Source organism: Balaenoptera musculus, chromosome 1 (assembly GCF_009873245.2).
Source record: "Balaenoptera musculus isolate JJ_BM4_2016_0621 chromosome 1, mBalMus1.pri.v3, whole genome shotgun sequence".
In the NCBI taxonomy this organism is placed as follows: domain Eukaryota; kingdom Metazoa; phylum Chordata; class Mammalia; order Artiodactyla; family Balaenopteridae; genus Balaenoptera; species Balaenoptera musculus.
Genome location: NC_045785.1, coordinates 48,192,099 through 48,213,111, shown reverse-complemented (window position 1 = coordinate 48,213,111; position 21,013 = coordinate 48,192,099). Strand labels below are relative to the sequence as shown.

Here is a 21,013-nt window from a genome sequence, read left to right as displayed (position 1 = left end):
TGATCTCTGAGGTCTCTGCGTTTTGCCTCCTGTTCTGTGGTTCTATGAGGAGCCCCGTGGCAGACCCTTGTGGAATGATTCACATCCTCCCTCTCCTCCTCCAGTTTTCCTGAGAGAAGGAGCCTCACCCACTGCTTTCATGATCCCAGCAGCCCCTTTTTCTGGAAGTTGGGCCCCTCACACATACTTAGCCGTTGGAGGGGAAGCCTAGTTGCTTGGTTCTTTGAAAGCGTCGTACCAGAGTGTTTTGACTGTCTCACATTTGGTTTTTCCATAGGTTCCCACCAGCCAAAAGAAGGAAGGTGTTTATGATGTGCCAAAAAGTCAACCTGTAAGTGTAAGTATATCTCCTCCCTTCTGCTTGGGTTCCCATGACCGGCTTTATGTTGACACTATGTCTGCAGTCCGAGGAAGGGAACCGCCTTTCTGGATACGCGTCCCAACCTGTATGGCTTTGCTGGGGAACTCCTCAGTGGGTCAGGGGGAAGGGGGCATGAGGCAGAAATGATGGGGCCAAGGAGGGGGTGCATGAAGGTCTGGCCCCATGAGTGGAAATGAGTTAAATCATGCAAACTACTGTGTCCAAGGGATTCAGAGCCTCAGGCATTTTATGGAAAAAGTCTCCAGCCAAAGACTTCATTATACCTGGTCAAGCAGGGGGCAGTTCTTGGTTCTAGGAAGAGAATTGTCCACCCAATTTGAAAGTGGTCGAGAAGCTTCAGAGGGTCAGAAGAAGGGCTGGCCAAAGCCTTTGGAGTGTATAAGGGTCCAGCCAATGGGCAGCACACTAGAAAAGACCAGGTATCGTGGGCTTGCAGAGAGCCCAGAGGGCCCACTGTATACCTGGACCCCATCTGCTAGTGGGACTCCTGGAAATCTGAGACACGAAGGAAAATCCTCAGCTCTGTGCCACTGCTGGGCTCAGAACCATATTTAAGACCTTCAGCTGGCACTCAGAAGGCACCCTCCACATAACCCAGGCAGCCCTGGGGAGCCAGTGCAGACTCTTGAGTAGGGGAACATGTGACTTTGCCACAGCTTATGTAAAAAGAACGCCCCAGCGTTTAGTCACTGTTGATCTCATTCAACAGTGGGTGGAAAGAGCATGGGCTTTGAAGTCATGCTGACCCTCAGGAATCCCAGCTCTGGTCCTAACAGCTGTTATGAGCCTAAATGACCTTATCTGGACCATTGTTATCAGTTGTGGACCCCATACTGTGAGAGACATAAAGACGACCCTGCATGTTTCAAGATGAGATTAATAATAGCCATCGCATGAGGGGCAGCTAAAGGGCCTGGAGATGTTTGGCCTGGAGAAAGGAAACACAAATATGGAGATGGGCATCCACAGGGCCATTAAATGGAAGGGGGATTATACTGCTCTGTATCAGCCAACTCTTGGAACCAAGGCCAGTGGGCGGCGCTACAAGAAAGCCAGCTCTAACTCCGAGTGAGGGTGACCTACTGACAGTCAGAGCTGCTCAAGGGTGGAGCTCTGGCCCCTAAGAGAGTGAGCTCCCTGTCACTGGAGCTATACTAGCAGAGCCTTGGAGACCACCTGTCAGAAAGATTATGGGGCGGAGGCAGGGAGTAGGGATTCAAACACTGAATGGCTAGAGGGGCAAGATGAACCTTTGTCGCTCCTTCCTGATTTGCGCTTCTGGATTCCGCAGTTGGGAGTCTTTCTGGTCCCTTCTTACCCTCCCCTGCCCCTGCTCCCCTTTTTCCTAGAGAACTTTCTTTCTGATCCATGTCCGTTTCTCTACCCCACTCTGCCAATACCTTGAAACCACCATATCCCACCTAAATACTGCTTCCAAAACCCAATGCACATTAGTTTTAGTGAAAAGGCATGTCTGAATACCAGCCCCTGAAAAAACCCCGAGCCTAGAAACAGAGTAGAAGGCATGCAGTGTGGTGTCACTCGGGGAAAGAGCAGTTTTCCTCCCCGAGCCCTTTGCGTTTAATCAAGCCTCCGTGTCACCCAGACACCGGTCTGCTCTTCGAGTTTCAGTTAGGTCCAGCCCCTATCACACAGCTCCCTCCAATTCAATTTGTGCCTAAATTGCCTCACTTGCCCCTAACAGGCTTAGATACATGAGGAAACATGCTCCATTTGCCACCTTGGTTTTGTGAAGTTATTAACCCGTCTGGCCACACCACCTCCATGCTTAATAGCTCTGAAAAAAAAAAAAAAATTCAGACTCCTCAGCCTGACGTACCCGGCAGTCGCGTCCCAGCCTCTCTGTATCTCTGACCTGCCCCCTCCTGGTCCAGCTCGATGGAACTCTACAGTTTCCTGGGGGAGTCACGCCTTCCCCTAACATCCTGGCTTAGTGTCAAGCGTTGTGTTTTGGGGAGACTTTCTTTACTTCTCCCAATTGTGTGAGCACGTCACCTCTGCTTTGTGCCTCCATACCTATCATTCTTCCAGGAATACCTCTGACCACACAGTGTTGGAATTCTTCTTCTTCCTCATTACTTCCAGGAGCTTCCTGAGGTCCTTGTGTTACCAGGAGCAAGCCCAGGGTCTGGTTCACAGCTGCTCTAGGAATAGTTTATATTTATTATATACATTCACATATAATAAATATACGAATGACTCTACCCTGTAGAAGGAATTTATGATAATCCCTGCTACTTTTTTTAATGGGAATTCCTGTTATTCTGATTCCAAAATAGTCATTAACTATACATACTAAGGTTTTGCTTGGAAAATATCGGAGCTGCCTGAATGGCCCGCAGTGGCTTCCAACCCACTCTTCCATAAAGTCCTAGAAGCATCTGATGGTGATGATGGCTTTTCCATGAACTATCTGAGTATTAATAAAAGCCTACGAGAGGCAGGAAGTGAAAAAGCACAATTTCAAGTTAGAGGCAGATGGACGCAGCTAGAATCTTAGTTCCTGTCCTTACTGCCTGTGGGACATCTGACAGGTCTCCTTGCCCCTCTGAGTCTCAGTGTTCTCATCTTCCAAAAGGGGTTTTGGAACCTAACTTGCAAGATGATTTGAGGAGATAATAGTCTATGTATTGGAAAGTTGGTCCCACTTGCCTAAACCTCCCAGAGGTGCTTTACATACCCCATGTCCCCCACTGCTCTGACATCTTCCTGTGTTCCAGGTTTCCCCCGAAGCCCTGCCTCTCTGCTGAGTGTACCTTCCCTAGGATACCTCTGTGCCCCGAAAATCCCTGCCATGTTGTCGCTATTTGCTCCCTCACCACTTGCTCCTTACCCAGAAAGACAAACCAAAGACAGCCAAAGTAGGCCATGTTAGGCAGCTTCCAGGGAGTTTGGGGCTCCCACAAGTTTCCCACAAGAAGGGAGACTGCCCAATGGCCTATTGGTCTAGGGACCACCTGGTTTCTTCTTCCTTGGGACGGGTCTGCATGGAGTCCTAATAAGGAACTCAGCTTGGGGCTCTGGTTGGGGAAAGCCACCAACCAGCCCCCAAAGAAATGGCCACCCGGTCTTTAGAGTCAGATCTGGGTATGGCTCTCATCCTGGCCACCTACTAAGGGTCCTTGAGTAGCTTTTTGCATCTCTAAGCCTCAATGTCCTCATCTGTAAAAAGAAAGTAACGCCTACCTTGTAGCTTTGTTTAGAAGATTAAAGGAAACGTTTATGTAAAACCTTACGGGGATATGGAGTAGATTAAATGCAAACATTTCCATTTGTTGCTCTAACAAGCAGGGTACCAGCCAACAGTTCTCACCCAGCTGGGGATTGCCAAGTATTCTAGGTGATGACACACCTCCTCTGGGAAGCCTTTCTTACCCCAGAGTAATCAGCCCCTCTGGGATACCTCCATCCTTCTCTTTGCAATGATAGTAAAGGATTATTTTCTCTTAATGTATCCATGTGAGCCATTGGACTTTGGGTTCCTTAAAAGCTTTGACTTCGGGGTGAATGATAGCCCTGTCTAGTTTTTGCCTAAAGACTAAATGAGCTTAAGTATGTGAATCAGCACAGTGCTTGGTGCACAGTATGGATTCCGTAGCTGTGAGCTGTTATTCTATTTGGTTTCCTTACTTTTCTGCGAGCTCCTTGAGGACAGGAATCACTTTTAATCATCACTATCCCTAAGGTAACTCTTCTTGTGCTTTCTGATGTCTTCGAGATTTTGCTGGTAGACTCTTTCCCCAGAAAGAAACACGTGTGCACATGTAAATTTTTGTAGTCCTTGAAGCCGACGGGATCCCTTGATCTCAGCTCTAGAACCTCTGTCTAGAGCTCTGTCTAGACCTCTGTCTAGTGGCTCGTCATCACTCTTCCATGGTCGGAGATATCCTCAGTAAGGTGGCAAATTTGATGTATTGGGGATTTCAGAGTTTTAGGGCAGCGGAAGTTAGAATTCACTGTGTTTGTTATATTGTTCTTACCCAGCTCAGTGCATCAACTTATGGGAGCAAAGTTTTGTTTCGATTAGCTGGGCCCCAGGTCCAGGCAGAAAGCCAATTCCATGTCTTCACTCCCTCACATTTACTCATCCCTGTGGTAGTTTTACATCCCCCTTGTCCCATGACCATAAGATGCTCAGCTGTACTGACCCTTTTCTTGTTCTGCTTTCTCAGATAACACATTAGGATGCTTTTGTTTGCTTATTTTACTTTGCACCTGTAATAGCCCCTTCTTCCAGCAGATTTGTCCTTAAGGTCATGCTTTGCTCCCCTCCACCATTTCCTGGGAACTCTAAGCCCAGATAAGGATTAATCCCACTCACTCCTAGAAATATACATTTCACCCCTTCCTGGTCCAGGAAGTCAAAAGCTTTGCATGGGGGCTAATCTTTCCTGTATCTTAAATATGTGAGTCTATTTCTATGTCAGGGTCTCTGAAATCCAGTGGCATAAATGCTTGCTGACAGGAAATGTTGGATGGCTAGAGAGTTAGGAAGGTTTCAGGAAAGAGGGTACAACTTGGGCAAAGCCTTGAAGGATGAGCAGGATTTGAACAGGCAAATGAGGCATGGAAGCACTTCTGGGCAGATCACTGGGGTCCTGGCTCCTGAGTCCATACTGCCTTTACTTAGCAGCACTCAGACCTGGTTAATTTCTCATCCGTTTCTCATCAATTTCCCTCTCAAAGACATTGGGGGAAGGGAGACAGGTAGTCTCCCTTTCTGCCAGCTGACTGACCATGCTGTCATGTTCTTTAGACAAATACCCTGGCCTCTCTGGGAATGTCAAAAATGCACATTCCTAAGTGGGGAAGAAAGTGTCTGCATTCATTATTTAGTGCTTTTTGCACTCTGTTAGCCTTTGGACATGATCTAGTTCCACAGTGGGGCATTCACAGCCTGCTGAAGGGCCCATTTCAGACCCTTTTATGCCCCACAGCACTGAACTTGGTTGAGACTTACCGTGAAGGTCACACTGTTTCAACGACACAGGCCTAAATCTTAGTGTGGCTTATGCCATTTTTGCTTGAGAAATACTCTGCGCTTTTCTTCTCCCCTCCGCTTACGCCCTCATGTAATATTCTTTGAGCTGAAAAAGATCTTTTATCCTTCACCTTTTGAATTGCCCAGTTTAAAAGCCTTTTATGTAGTTGTATTAGGCATAAAAGACTTTCTAATTATTGGTAATAATGAGCCAGTGAATTCTAGCTGAACTTTTTCTGGCCTTCAAAAGAGAGATTCTGAAAAGTTTGGCATCGTGGTAAATAGGAAGGACACAGATTGTCAAATGGATACGTTGACCTCGACATTAAATTTCTTTTTGGTGAAACACGGATTCAGAAATTGAAAGGAATGATCAGACCTCCCTGAGGTTCTTTCCTCCCTTTGTCAATCACTTCGACTTCCTGAGACTTTTTTCGCTGGGCTGCAAAGCGGAAAGTATGACCATCTGCTACCAACATCTCAGGTCTTTCGTGAGACTCACGCGACAATGTGAAAGCATTTCCTGTGATAATGAGGGGTCGCTTTTATGAGACGCTGTGGAAGTAAAGGTTGAGGGATGGTATGTATTAGTTGCTTCTGTTTATTTTATGTGCTGTCCTATGATTAAGAGAAAGACTCAAGTTTAATGACAAGAGAGGGCAAAACTGGGCTCAAGATGAGAAAGGAATTTCAGACCATCTGAGCTGATTTTCAGAAGAAGGGACAGCCTCTCAGAGTAGCGAGCTCTATGCCCCTAGGAGTATTCAAGCAGCAGATAAATGGTTCTATAAGGGAATCCTTGTACTGTAAAGGTGACTATAGTGGTGGACCTCAGAATCATTCATCTCCTCTGGCACTCCATTTGCCCCTATGTACTTAACTCATCGTCTTGCTGCCAGTAGCTCAGCTGCCAAGCTGTGTACCCCACAGGCCCCGTTCGTATCTTCATTATTATCACCTGGCTGTAAAGGAGCACACCCTGAAGTGCCCAGCAATAAGTTATGGGCTGGCCCTGTGAAGTTAGTGCTCTGGATGGGAAGAAGTTTACCAAGTATTATAATCAAGTCATATCACTGAGCAAGCATTGGGCACAGAGTAGGTGCTTAAAAAATTGTTCCTCCTTAGTTTCCTTCTAGAGAGCTTGAAATCAGGGCTCTAGATCTGTCTGTATCCTGAAAAGGAGCCAGGCTGGGAGATACTGATAAACATCCCTGATGATCGGATATGAAGTCCAGGCCTCCATTCAGTTTCTTCCTTTGTTTTATGATGCCAGGACAGTACCCATATGTACCGTATCTAAAGCTAACGTAGCTGTGGGAAAAAGCAGGCAGACCCCACTGAGCATCTGCTCTGTGCCACGGACAGCCTAGGCTCTGGTCTTGGCTTATCTCCTTCAGTAATCATGACCCTGCGAGGAGGTAGCTGTCATTTACACACAAGGAGTCTGAGGCTTCGAGAGGTCCCATAACTTACCCACGATCACAGAGTCAGAATTGGAACCCTACGTTGTTTTGACTCAGGCACCCACACAATTTCCACTAAAATATACTGCCTTTAGAATTAAAGAAAATGCGAAGTCCTCCATCTCCTGTCAGAATCACCTGACCCTCACCTGGTCAGAGTTAGTACTCAGGCCTCAGTTCCCATCTCCCATCACTCATTGTTTTTGAGCACTTAGAGCTCTGGAGGCCCAGCACTCCCTGCCTGGCTGTGAACACCTCCCTCGACCTCTAGACTGAATTCTATGAGGGTGTGGCCGTGTCTAAGCCATTACTGAACCCTCACTCTGCCTGGCACCCTTTCTTCATCCTGATGTTGAAAAGATATTTTTGAACGTTAAGGAGCACATCTCAATGAAAGCCACCCACCTCCAAAGCTCAGAAAGCTGTCCGTTTTGCCACCCCTTCCCCCAACCCTCCAAACTCCTTGGTGTTTTTCTACGAGACCCCTGTCCCCCAACAATCAGCATCTGCTTGGTTTTCCTTGCCCTAGATTTATTTCCATTTCTCTGTGGGAAGAGGCAATCCATTCATGTGAAGAATTTCAAGAATTCTCTGGACAACTCTTCCCTACACCCCCGTCCCCCATCGTTCATGGCAAATAAAATTTCATTCACAATTTAGCAGTTAGTTTTTCCTTTAGTTTGAAATCTGGATCAAGATGTTGCCTAATTGGCTTAAATCTAATCTGAGCATTTGTCAGTTTCACTTCCTCATTAAGCGCCACATTGTAGAGAAATTATAATGATCACAACACAGTTAACATAGGTGTCACAAGGGAGGATATCATCCCGAAGGGAGGATATCATACCGAAGTGAGGGAAAGGAATCTGAATCTGTGTATTCCCACAAATGAAAGAGAAGCTTGCCTCTTCTGATGTTTCTTGGGTGGACTTTCTTTTAGCTGTACTTAAAAATTTTCCTGGGATAGAATCCTAAATTTCTAGAATCTTAGAGTTAATAGGAACATTAAGAGATGCTATCTAGTTTAGCCTTCCCACCAAAGCAAGAATCCCCCGAAGTTTGTGATAAGTGCAGATGAACATCTCTGACTCTTGGGTTTCAATTCACATACCTGCAGTGACAGACCTTCATTACTTTTATAATCCCAGCCATATGGTTGCTACAAAGCCCTTTTTTATTTATTTATTTTTTGGAGTTCCTTACAACTTCTATTCACTTATTTATTCATTCACTCATCCATTTAGCAAATATTTACTAAGAGCCTCCTACCTACCAGACAGTGTTCTATTCCCTAGAGATATAAAGATGAATAAGACCAGCTGCTTAAGAATCTTACTGGTCTCAAGAAGAAGATAGACATATAAAAATAATTACAATCAGTATAATCAAGGTTGTGAAAGGCTGTGTCCAAGATGCTATGGGAGCAGAGTGGAGGGGCAGTAAACTTTGCCTGAGTGAGTTTAGCGAGGTCTTCACCCAAGGGATAGAGTTTAGGTATAATCTTAAAAGATGATGGGAGTTTGGCACTGGAGAACGGGTGGAACAGTATTCAGGAAGAGGGAACCGAATGTTTAAAAGCACTGAAATGTGGAAAAGCCTCACGTATCCCAGGGGCTGATGAGCAGTCTGGAATGGCAGGACCACAGGATGCCTTCATGGGAAAGGAGACAAGGATACCAAGGGAAGCCGGCCCCAGGGAGCAAAGGGCCTGAAATGTGGTGCTGAGAAGCTGGGACTTGTGGGGAGGCCACTGTTGCTTTCAGGTGGTGGAGTGACACTGTTGGAGTTGTATTTTTCAACATCGCTCTGGTGGCCTGCGGCAGGTGGCTTGGCAGGGGGGGAGGAGACCGTCATGTGGCTAGTGGAGTTACCTACGTGTCTGTGTCAGGAAGACAGAGCCCACACCAGGCAGTTTAATAAAGGGAAATGAACATGCGGAACTAGTTACCAAGGTGTTAGAAAAGCTGAAAAGCCAAATGGGAAACAGTGGGCCAACCCAGATGAGTCACAGTTGGAAGTTGCTACTAGAGTGATCCCTAGCACTAAAAGGACAAAGGAAGGCAGTGGTGTGGGCAGAGCCCAGGAGCTGGGGCTGCCCAGTGGGAGCCGAGACCCTAGTGAAAGGGGCTGTGTGGTGGAAACCATGGATAGACTCAGCCATTGCAACAATACTGCCCAAAGAGGGCTTCCCTGGTGGTGCAGTGGTTAAGAATCTGCCTGCCAATGCAGGGGACACGGGTTCGAGCCCTGGTCTGGGAAGATCCCACATGCCGCGGAGCGACTAAGCCCGTGAGGCACAACTACTGAGCCTGCGCGTCTGGAGCCTGTGCTCCGCAACAAGAGAGGCCACAATAGCGAGAGGCCCGCGCACCACGATGAAGAGTGGCCCCCGCTCACCGCAACTGGAAAAGGCCCTTGTACAGAAACGAAGACCCAACACAGCCAAAAATAAATATAAATAAATAAATAAATTTATAAAAAAAAAAAAAATACTGCCCAAAGAGAGCAGGGAAGAAATTCACTGTTTCTCCCTCCCTCCCACCATCCAATTTCTGACCCCTGCCTCCTGTTGGTCAAATTTAAGTGGAGATGGATTGGCAAGGGAGCCTGGGCAATGTAGTTTACAGGGATCAGCCACTGTCATTCAGCACAGAGCAGGGAAAGGCAAGAATGGTTCTGAGGGCAAAGCAGTGAGGGGTAGGCAACTGAGGACCACTGTGGGTGGGTCTGGACTGAGGGTGAGACCCTGCAGACAAGAGAAAGGGGGTAGGTAGGGGAGGCGTGTACATTTGAGTGGATGACAAGGGTAGATCCGGAAGGTCTCATGGATGTGGAGGGTGAGACAAACACAAGCTACGTCCAAAGTGGCAAACTGGGCGGTCAGGTAACCAGGGGATCTGGACCAAACTCCCTGTCTCCTCTCCCATAGCTCTGTCATTTACAAACATGCTGTTTTATCGCTCTGACTTCTAAGGGTGTTTGTGCATCAGCCCTTCCATTCGTTGTCTTCAGGTTCTTGCCAAAGACAGTAGTAATCCCTCTCATCTTCTTTGTTCTCAGTCCCTGACTCACGTTGGGGCCGGGTCACATTGTCGCCTTGAATGATATCTGGCTTTCTCTCCCAGGGTTGCAAATGAGGGCTCTCATGAATGGAATCAGACAGAGTTGTAGACAGCTCACTGTTAGTCACATCCCCGAAACTTGTTTCCCATAGATGCAAATATGGAGGGGTAAGTGTCAGCAGTTGTCTGGTGCTCTGCATGCTCAGTTGTGTGTTGGCAAAAATCACATCTGGATAAAACAGTGATCACTCCACTCCTCTGCTAAAATACCTACCACTGGTTTCCTGGAGGGATGGTCTTCAAGCTTTTGATAAAACCCAGAAATCTTTATTCGAATGAAATGTGCCCAGTAGCGGTCTATACAAACAGATGAAAGAGGAGATGTGGTTGGAACCCCAAGGCCCATCTGCCTGGAAGCCCCCTCCCCTCCTCTCTCTGAAGGACAGAAGATTCTAGAAGGGAAGAGATGCAGAGAGGGTAGTGTGAGAACCACTGTCAAAGGAACCCACAGTTAGTTCTGTGGGTGGGAGAAGTTGGGCGGGCAGACGGGAGCTCCTTCACATGGCTTCCCAACAAGGCTTTGTTATTCGATGATCAAATTCTGAATGCAGATTGGGAGTCTGGTCTTTGGGAGGCAGTAACAGCAGAAAGAGCACAAAATGTGAAGTGATTCAGAGCTTTACACTTTTTTGTGTGTGTGTGTGGTGAAGGAAAGTGCAGTGTTTATTGCACGGAGCCCAGCAAGGAATCCAGGCAGCTAGTGCTTAAAAGACCTGAACTCCCTGATGGCTTTCGGGGAAAGGTTTTAAAAGACAGGGTAAGGGAGGGAGATCGTGGGGTATGTGATCAGCTGGTGGACATTCTTCTGATTGGTTGGTGGTGAGGTAATAGGGAGTCAACATCATCAACCTTTTGGTTTCAACTGGTCTGTGGTCTAAGGGCTGTGGGCAGCATACAGTTAACTTCTTCCACCTGGTGGGGGTCTCAGTATCTGCAAAACACAGAGCTTTACACTTCTTAACTGTGTGACTCCAGGCAAGGTACTTTATCTTTTGGATTCTTCTTAGTGACCAGTTAACAGTGTGGGGAGAGCTATTTCGCTGGGTTCCTGTGAGGATTAAATACGAGAACAGATGTGATCGCTGTCATGTTTGCCCGGAGTAGGTACTCAGTACCTGGTAGGCAACATGGGATGGCACTTAAAAGGGTGAGCCTTGAAGACTGACTACTTAGTCTTGAAAAATGTCTCCCTCCATTACCAGCCACGTAACCTTGGGTGGGTTATTTAAACTTCTCTGCGTCTCGGTGTGTTTGCTTGTAACACGAGGATAATGACTATTGTCCTACCTCATGGAGTTCTTTTGAGGACTTGAATAAGGTAACGCATGGAAAACATTTAGAACAGCACCTGACATATAGTAAGTACCCAGTAAGTGTTAGCCATAGTCATTATTATGAGCTATTCTATGAACAAAGGACTGTACCCAGTATTTCAAGAAATATGACGATGAGTAAGACCTGGCTCAAACTCTAGGGTGCTTTTAGTGTCCCTGGGGGCAGTAAGGGGCTGGAGTGCCTTCAGTTCTCCCTGACCGAGCAGTAATGCCAACAAGATCAAGTTTAACAGGGGAGGGGGCTGAACCTGCAGGGCAGTACCAGGGCTGTGGGGTGAAGATAACAAACAACTGTGACTACCACATGTTGAACACCACCAAGCAAGGGCCCGTGGAAGGCACTTAACGCCCTGCGTCAAGACATTTCCAAATAACCCTAAGATGTAGGTCTCTTCTCTATTGTAAAGGCGGTTGAAGATAAGAGAAGTTAAATCAGCACAGCCGGAAGAGGCATCACTAAGAATCTAATCCAGCTCTCTCTGACCCTGAAGCTAGGGTGACCTAGTTTATCATCCAAACTGGGTCGCTTTTGAAACGGAAAGGGGGGTTGCTATTAATAATTCCATGAGGACAGTAGGCAGGAATGGGAGGGATCTTAGGCAGACCAGGGTGCAGGTCCATGCTACCCAAGCACAGTGAATGCTCTTCCCACTGGGTCCAGCTGTCTCTAAGACCAGAACGCAGTGAGAGTTCAAACAGAAGAGAGGCGCTCTCTATCCATTTTGTTCCTGAAACTCTTTGTCAATCACGCTACCCGTGCTAAAGCAAAGACAGTACTGTCCCCAAGATACAGGTGCCCCAATGCACGCCTGCTCCTTCAGTGGGCATAAACCAGATTCCTTGGAGCTCTGTGACATGGTAAGAAAATGGGATTCAGGGATATCTGTTAACTGCTGCTGCTATGAGTCTATCCTTATTCCTCTACTACAGATCATTAACATTTACAGAACTTTAACTACAGCAACTCTAATGAGCAGAGCTGTAATATACAGTTTCCCCATAAACATCCATTGAGGCTGACACTCATTCTCTCCCGGTACAGTAATTCAGCATTTCTAGATAAGTCATCGTGTTGAGGCTCTTTCCTTCTCCCTTAACTGCTGTTATTAGTGGTCACAGAAGAATAATGAACAAACTCTAGTTGTAAAAAAGGAGAAAGTGATAAATAAATGATCATGGAGAAAAAAAATATGTAGATCAGTGACAGTCCCAACCTAAAGTGTAAAACCCTCGTTACAAGAAACAAGTATTTGCAGAGCACTTACTGGGGGCCAGGGAGTGTGTGCATTGCTTGGCAAGCTGTATCTAGTTCAGTGATTCCCAAAAACCGTATTGCCTAACAGTCATTGGTGACACTTTTAAAAACACAACTTCCTCGGCCCCCACCCCTATAGATCTACTTTTGTAAGGCTTGCATATATTTATATATAAAGGGAGATCTACAAAGTTCCCCCAATGGATTCCAACACTCCACTACGTTTATCTAGTTCAGTTAACATGACAACTATTATTTTCTCCATTTTGTGAATGAGAAGATTGAGGTTGGGTTGCTAAGGGGAGACGGAAGTAAAGTCTGATATGCAGGGTGAGGCCCTTGCTTCTCCACTTGTGCATAAAGAATGGCTCCATGTTAAGGTGACATTCACTCTCACTTGTTACACCACTTTTCCCCCTCTCCACCTCCCATTTTTCTACCTATCACAGAGTCCTGTCAGCATGCCATCATGTTTCTTTTCAGCAGCTTAGCAGCTGCCTTATCTCCAATATTACCCTGTTTCCCACCATTGTGTGCCGTCAACACGGTACTCTGGTTTTCTCCCCCTTTCCTGTGTTTGTAATCTCGTAACCTTGTCTCTTTGTCTGTCTCTAGGCTGTTGTTTCCACTGTCACCTCAGAAGTCCTAGCCCCCTTACCCCTGTCATCATTGTAGGGATAACACTTGCAGTGTGATTGGGCCGTGGTCCTCCAGAGAGGATGGCTGTGGACTTGGCAGGGACTTGAACTACCCACTGTGGCTGCTCCTTCCAGAACCCTTACTTCTCACCCTCATCGTAAAACACACACTGTCTCATGCCTTTTGTTCTCCTCACCCTAGCATAATTCTTAAGAGTACGTACTTCAAAGCTCACCCACTTAGGTGAAAATCTTAGCTCTGCCATTTACTAGCTGTGTGACCTTGGGCAAGTTCCTTGACCCTTCTGTGCCTCAGTTCCCTCCTCTGAAAATGAGGATAGCAATAACACCTACATTTGTCATGGTAATTAAATGAGTTATTATATGAAAGCACCTTAGAATCATGGCTGGTTCCTACAGAGGAACTTCCATCTAAGTATCAGCTATTACGATTATCATCCTGCTTGACCCCTGCTTGGCCAAGAAGGGATGAGGTCTTAATATTACTATTTAGCTCATTCCTTTCTCTTTAGACAAGAATGGACTGTTTAGGGTATGTTCTAGAGATAGAATCAGCATTTCTTAGAATGATTGGACGTCAGGGTGTGGGAGAGAGAGGGATCAAGAGTAACTTGTACATTTGGGGACTTGATGGATCTAGCAAAGCCAGAAATAATGATCTCAACCACTTGTGACATAAGCAGAGATACTGATTAAATTAAAAAGGTCTTTCATAGGACTTAGCAAGGATGCAGGTAAAGAGGGTCTCTGCTTGTGGGATCTGTATGAGATCTCATTGAATATGCCATCCTCTAGCCCTAGCTCCATTGTCTCCAGAGTTGGGGTGTCCAGCACCAGAGAACAAACAGGAAAAGAAGGCAGAGACCAGAGCACAGGTGTCAAAGTGACAAACGTGGTGTTCCCTTGACCCTATAGTAGTATGCACAAAGTGCCCCTTTTGTTTTAATTTTATAGTTTCTGCAATACTGGAAGGTACCTCCTAGAACTAGCCTCTGGTCACATGCATTTTTCTGTTCAAGCATTCTTTCCTTCCTCCTTCCACAAATATGGTCTAGTGTCCATCGTATGTCACGCACAGACACAGGTGCTATACAAGTCAGACCAGGTCTCGTCCCTTGCACAGCTCACGGTTCATGGGAAAAGGCTGCCAACAAGCAAGTAAACAGGCACGCAGAGCACAAAACCGAACAGGAAAATGTGACCAGAGCTGGGAGCTGTGACTGTATGTAGGTAAATAGAGGAGGTCTCTAGGGACATGACACCTGAGCCAAGATCTGAATTACGAGAAGAAACCAACCAGATGGGGAGTAGGATCAGGACAGGGAAAGACAAGGGCAAAGGCCTTGGGGCAGGAGTGTTCTAGGGGTCCACCAGGAACACGGAGAAGACTGGTGTTGGCCAGAGTGTGGTGGGAAAAGGGAGAGTGGCGGTGGATGAGCTCAGACTCAGAGGCAGCAGCCGAGCATGGACAGTAGTAGAGGTAACGGTAAGGAGTTTGGATTTTATCCCAAGTGTAACAGAAGACGGTGGAGGGTTTTCATCAGGACAGTGAACCTGATCTGATAATTTTTTTTTTAATTAATTAATTTATTTATTTATTTTTGGCTGTGTTGGGTCTTCGTTTCTGTGCGAGGGCTTTCTCTAGTTGCGGCAAGTGGGGGCCACTCTTCATCGCGGTGCACGGGCATCTCACTATCGCGGCCTCTCTTGTTGTGGAGCACAGGCTCCAGACGCGCAGGCTCAGTAGTTGTGGCTCACGGGCCCAGTTGCTCCGCGGCATGTGGGATCTTCCCAGACCAGGGCTCAAACCCGTGTCCCCTGCATTGGCAGGCAGATTCTCAACCACTGCGCCACCAGGGAAGCCCCTGATCTGATAATTTTAAAATATCACTCTGGCTGCTGTGCGGGAGATGAACTTAAGGGGGAAAGTGTTAGAAGCAGCAGTCCAGGCAAAAGAGAGTGCTGCCGAGGAGAAGGAGAGGGGCAGGCAGAGTTGGGGTACGTCCTAGAGATAGAATCAGAATTTCTCTAAAGAATGATTGGCTGTCAGGGTGTGGGAGAGAGAGGGATGGAGAATAACTTTTACACTTGGAGATTTGAGCATCTAGGCCTGAGTTGGTAGCCTTTACAGAAATCAGAAGACAAGGGAAGAACAGGTTTGGGGAGATCAAAAATTCTTTGGACCTGTTAAGTTTGAGTCTGAACAGTATGGGATACAATCATTTCATCATTTGCTGGGGACGATGGTTAGGCCAGGTATTGGCTGGACATCGAGCAGTGAGGAACGTCGGAGATTGACTGCCACGCTCGAGCCGCTGATGGGTCTCGCCAATGGGAAGGACTTGAATTCAGAAGAAAATGCCATCCAGATATTAGAAGAGCTAGAAGAATAGCATATTCCTGTTCTTATAACTTTTTCTGGAACATCCCCCTAGTATTTCTTTGAAATTAGAGCCAGAGCCATTTACTCTGATTGCAAAGTCTCATTAGGTCAAATGACAGTGGATGCGACATCCTTTTTGGAGTATATGATAGCAAATGCCATGTCTCTGTGAATGCATACACACACGTGCACACACATACATGCTGAGCATTTGAAAACACCATAAGGACTACCATGCCCTCTGCCTTGTAAATCACGCTATCACCAAGTTTCTTTCTGTTCAGTTTTCTGTTCTCTTGTATATGCAAGTTCATCCATTTACTCTTTCTGTTTTTTAAAATCTGTCAGTTCAATGTAGTTTCTTTTTGTGTGCTAGCCCCTGGGCTATTTAGACATTAGGAATACAAAGATGAATAAGATACAGTTTCCTATACAAGGAACTTAGTGTCACGAGGTCATAGTCTGTAGTAGAGAAGAGAGAAAGCAATCAACCATTATAACTGGACATGTGTGATGCCCAGAGGAGGATCATCTAGTCCATCCGGAGGGCCTTAGAGGAAGGCTTGGGACAGGTGACTAGACCCAAGTCTCCAGGGTCTCCTGATGAGCAAGGATGGGAAGGGCAGCCCATCACAAGGAGTAGCTTGTACCAAGGCCTGAGAGGGTAAGGAATATACTGAGAGACCTGTTAAGACGGCAGGTGAAATCATGACACAAAGTTACAAACTATTTATAGGTTGGATAATCAATCTGAGACAAGTATAGATAATGCTCTCGCAGCTTTCCTCTGACTTCAAACTTATAGGCTGCCTTCCAAGTCTAGACTGTTGGTGAACATCACCTCTCTTGATCCTTGGAATTCTGTGAAGGAGACATTTCTTTTGCTGTCTTACATACGAGCAAGCTGGGCTTTCCTTGGGGCCTTAGTTTCCTTGTTGTAAATTGTGAGCTGGGTTTCTCTGCTCTTACTTCTTTTTGCCTCCTCTCAGTCTGTTCACCCATGAGGGGAATTGTGATGGAAATAAAGGAAGTAGACTAGGAGTTGGGAACTTGGGGTTTCATCCCAGCTCGGCCCCTAACATTATCATGATTTTGAAAACCTTGAAAGCCTCAGTTTCTTCATCTGAAAAAAATACAGGGTTGAGTTGTGTTAGAGATCTCTATAGCCTCTTCTAATTTTACTCCTCTGCAATTCTGCAATTCATAAAACTTTCAAAAATTCCATCAAATAGATCTATAAAATCATCATAGTATTCTGAAAGGATACTCCACTGAATCGTTGACCCACAGATGGAGGTCTTACTACATGTCAGGCACTGTACTAATTAAGCTATTACCTCAAATCTTATACAGGGAAATATTCAGTCTTGTGAGGTGGATAGTTCCCTAATTTTACAATAAAGAAAAATTCAAGAGATGGGTAAACTAGTCAAATTCCAGTCGCATGAAAACAGAATTCTTGTTTTGGTCATTTGCAGTGGAGCTGGCTTCAGTCCTGTGAATGGCATTGCAGCAGTGAAAGTGGTCCATGCGCTGTGAAAATCCTCAGTGCGGTACCCCTGTCATAACTCTCCTCTTGCTCTGACCTGAATGGGCATCCTCCCATTTCCCTCACTTGATTGTTACGGCTCAGAGAAGGAACAGCACCCCGGTGCTCACAATACTGGCCCAGTGTAGGCGTTCAAGCAGAGTTTATTAATTATGAAATGAATGCCTTGAGAGCTGAATCCAGGAACGAAGGAGTAAGGAAATGGATGCCTAAGATATAAAATCTGCATTCTTCCAGCGAAGAAAAGGAAAAGCATTTTACAGGGAACGGCTGTCAGAGCAGCAGGCAGAGCCCTCCATGACTATTTTTTCCTCTGCTGTGACATCTCTCCATTTGTGATTTGCTCTGATTTGCTCTGCCTTCAGCCTGAGCCTCTGCTGCTCTCGCTTGATTTCAACTCCATCCAATATTTCTTGTTACCGTTTGGGTGCCATCTGGACCGCAGGAGTAGCCTCTCCAAGAGCGACACAGCAGCGGAGAAAGAGCTGACGGCCTGTCTGAGAGCCCCCCTGCCCGCCCCCCCAGGAGTGTGCTGAGAGCCTGTCATCCTGCTGACAGGAGCCAATTTCACTTTCCTGTGATTCTAATTCACCCCTTTTCAAAGTACTGAACTGGCGCCAAATCTTGTTAGGAGTTTTTGAAAAATCCTTGAGTTTTGCTAATGTGGAACTAGAATAATGGATTTTTTAAAAAAAGAGATGGGGTAAAGGAAGAGAGAATGAAAAACAAATAATTATAAGCTTTGGGAAATCATTCCCGTTTGGTTTCTCGTTGTCGCTGTTATGTTTAGACCTGGGCAGGTGCGTTTATTCTGTTGACAGCCAGTAAAGTAGCCAAGCTATCTTGCAACCTGCACCTTCCCCCACAAAGGATCCACAGCAACGAAGGTCCCCCCGCTTTCTAAAATCCTCCTTGTCACACGTCAGAGCTCTGGGATGAGGTCATGGGTTGGGTCTGAGATCAAGAGCCCAGGAAGCTTCCACGAGTATCAGAGCATGAAGTCATCCCCAGGGCTTATAGAGAAGCTCCATGGTAGGCTGGTGTTTTCCACATTTCTTCTTCATTCCCCTCACTGGCCTCATGTGGGCTCTCACCAGATTATCATCTCTCTCTTTATAATCACTGCCTTGTGACAACAGTATTGATACCATCAAAATCCCCAGCACCAGTCTTGCCACTGTCTCAAAATGTCTGCCCCCTCAGGATGGGATCGGATACTAGCAGTAGTAACCACAGGCGTGAATCATGTCATCACTCTGAACTACGCCCTACATACTACAGGCTTCATGTGACTCATCTCATTTATGACACCGATCATGTGATAATTCCCTGTTTTCTCCTCTGTCTCCCTCATGCCATGTAAGGACAAGGACTGTGTCTTACGAAGATGCTGAGTTAATTGATGTGGAGGGACTGGGTGGGGGGTTATCACGGCTTATGACCGCCGTCGGTGTCACCACCGCTGCCCTCCCCCCCAACACGGACACCATCATTTCCTGGGCATGACCACCAGCATCTCCTTCCCTTTATCACTGTTGCTGAGATCAGACTTACTTAGATCTTAGTATCTTATCACATAATCGGTAGCAGCCTACAAATTGCACCTCCAGCCCCATCCTTAGGTGTACTTTCAAGAAAATAAGGGATGTGTTTTAGAAAATCCAGGTGTGAAAACATAGAGCTGCCCACTGAGTTCTGAAACAGGTGTAAGGAAGACAGTGGAGAAGAGAAGGGTGTGGGGTAGATGGAATGAACAGTGGGGCTGATGGACTTCAGAACGGTCCAGCCTTGCCAGGGTTCAAGTTTGGGGAAAAGGTGCAGGAGCAGAAACCTGCTGTGACCAATGTCTGCCCTATGAAAATCACGTCACACGTTTAGCTTCTCTTCCAGGTGACTTTGTTCCTTCCCTGGACCAGTGTTTCCCAAACTTTTGCCATGGCCTGGAACCCGCCTACCCTCACTTACCAAGCATATAATCCCATGGCTTTCCTTTCCTTTCTTCTTCCTTTCTTTCCTCCCTATCTCTCTTTTCATTTCCTCTCTCGCTCTGTCTCTTTCCCAGCCATCTCTCCCTCATCCCTTCTTCCTCCCTCCTCCCCATCCCTGTTCCTCCCCCTCCCTTCCTCCCTCCCATCCTTCCTTCCCTTTCTGTACTTTTGGAAAGGGAACTGACATCCTTCAAGAAATTTTACTCCATCAGTTGCTGTGCTAATTCTTTGCATGTACATCCACCTTCTCACCACTTCTTCTCAGCGAGCCCATGTTGTAAGCATTATTATTCCTATTTCTTGAGGAGAAAACTGAGGCTCAGAATGAGGGAGGAATTCATCCGAGGAAACACCAATGAAAGTAGAAGTTTTAACTGAAAGCCGCTGTTGGAGTATAGTTGATTTACAATGTTGTGTCAGCTTCAGGTGTACGGCAAAGTGATTCAGTTATGCATATACATATATCCATTCTTTTTCAGATTCTTTTCCCATATAGGTTATTACAGAATATTGTGTTCCCTGTGCTATACAGTAGGCCCTTGTCGATTATCTATTTTATATATAGTAGTGTGTTATGTTACTCCCAAGCTCCTAATTTATCCCCCTCCCCACGTTTCCCCTTTGGTAACCATAAGTTTGTTTTCAAAGTCTGTGAGTCTGCTTCTGTTTTGTAAATAAGTTCATTTGTATTACATTTTTTTAGATTCCACATATAACTGTTATCATATGATATTTGTCTCTCTCTGTCTGGCTTACTTCACTTAGTATGATAATCTCTAGGTCCATCCATGTTGCTGCAAATGGCATTATTTCGTTCTTTTCATGGCTGAGTAATATTCCATTGTATATATGTACATTCCTCTGTCGATGGTCATTTAGTTTGCTTCCATGTCTTGTGAAAGCTGCTGTTCCTAATATTCCTCTTCCCACTTCCCCACCCTGCCTCTCCTAAAAACATCAAATTTCTCACTTTAAGAGCATCCATTGTTTTCAAATGCAAGCACATTGGTATTCTTGACCTGATTAAAGTTGGGAAGCTCAAGACTCCAGAGTCAAAGTCCTCAGCCACAGCTGCCCTTGTTCATTCACGTTAGCACAGGCCAGTCAACCTGGCCTCCTCACCTTCGTGCAAGGAGTCTACCTTTCTCATGCCCCTGAATAAAGCACCAGCAAATTCCTTTTACCGCCAGTCTCCATCCTGACTCTCTTCTTGCATGTTAACAAAGGCCATTTCAACCTAAATATCCATTGATGGCTGAATGGATAAAGAAAATGTGGTATATACATACAGTGGCATATTATTTAGCCCTGAAAAAGAAGTCTATCCTTGCTTATGTGACAACTTGGCTGAACCTTGAGGACATTATGCTGTGTGAAATGAGCCAATCACAGAAAGGCAAATACTGCAGGATACTGCTTTTATGAGGTCCATAAAGTAGTCAAACGCGTAGAAGCAGAGAGTAGAATGTTCGTTGCCAGGAGCTGGGGGAGAGGGAGGTGGGGAGATGCTATTTAATTGGTATAAAGTTTGTTATGCAAGAAGATTAAGTCCTAGAGATTGTGCCTACAGTTAACAATACTGTGTTGTACACTGTAAAATGTGTTAAGAAGATAGATCTCATGTCGTGTTCTTACCACAATAAAAATAATGGGGAAAATGGAGGCTGTTTTAAGGACCAACTTCATTTTAAGAAGTTGGATGTAAATATTTCATTGTCCCAGGGATTAGCAGATATATTACACTTGTGTGCACTTCAAGGGAAGATGTAACTTTCATTATAAGGTCTAACCATTTCCCTCCGCCCTCTAGCCTTCCAGACAACCTTTAGGACCCTCCTAAAATGGTAGCTGGCAGAAGGAGGGCAATTAACTGCTA

The 21,013-nt window shown here is 45.9% G+C and overlaps 1 protein-coding gene across 1 annotated transcript in view; it reads left to right on the top strand.

The window, feature by feature from the left end:
- Positions 1-21,013, top strand: part of DAB1 (DAB adaptor protein 1) — a 420,573-nt gene that overhangs the window by 357,661 nt on the left and 41,899 nt on the right. Inside the window, exon 9 of the mRNA XM_036843482.1 lies at positions 278-337. Within this exon, the coding sequence (XP_036699377.1) occupies positions 278-337 (60 nt within the window). The remainder of the gene's footprint in view (positions 1-277; positions 338-21,013) is intronic.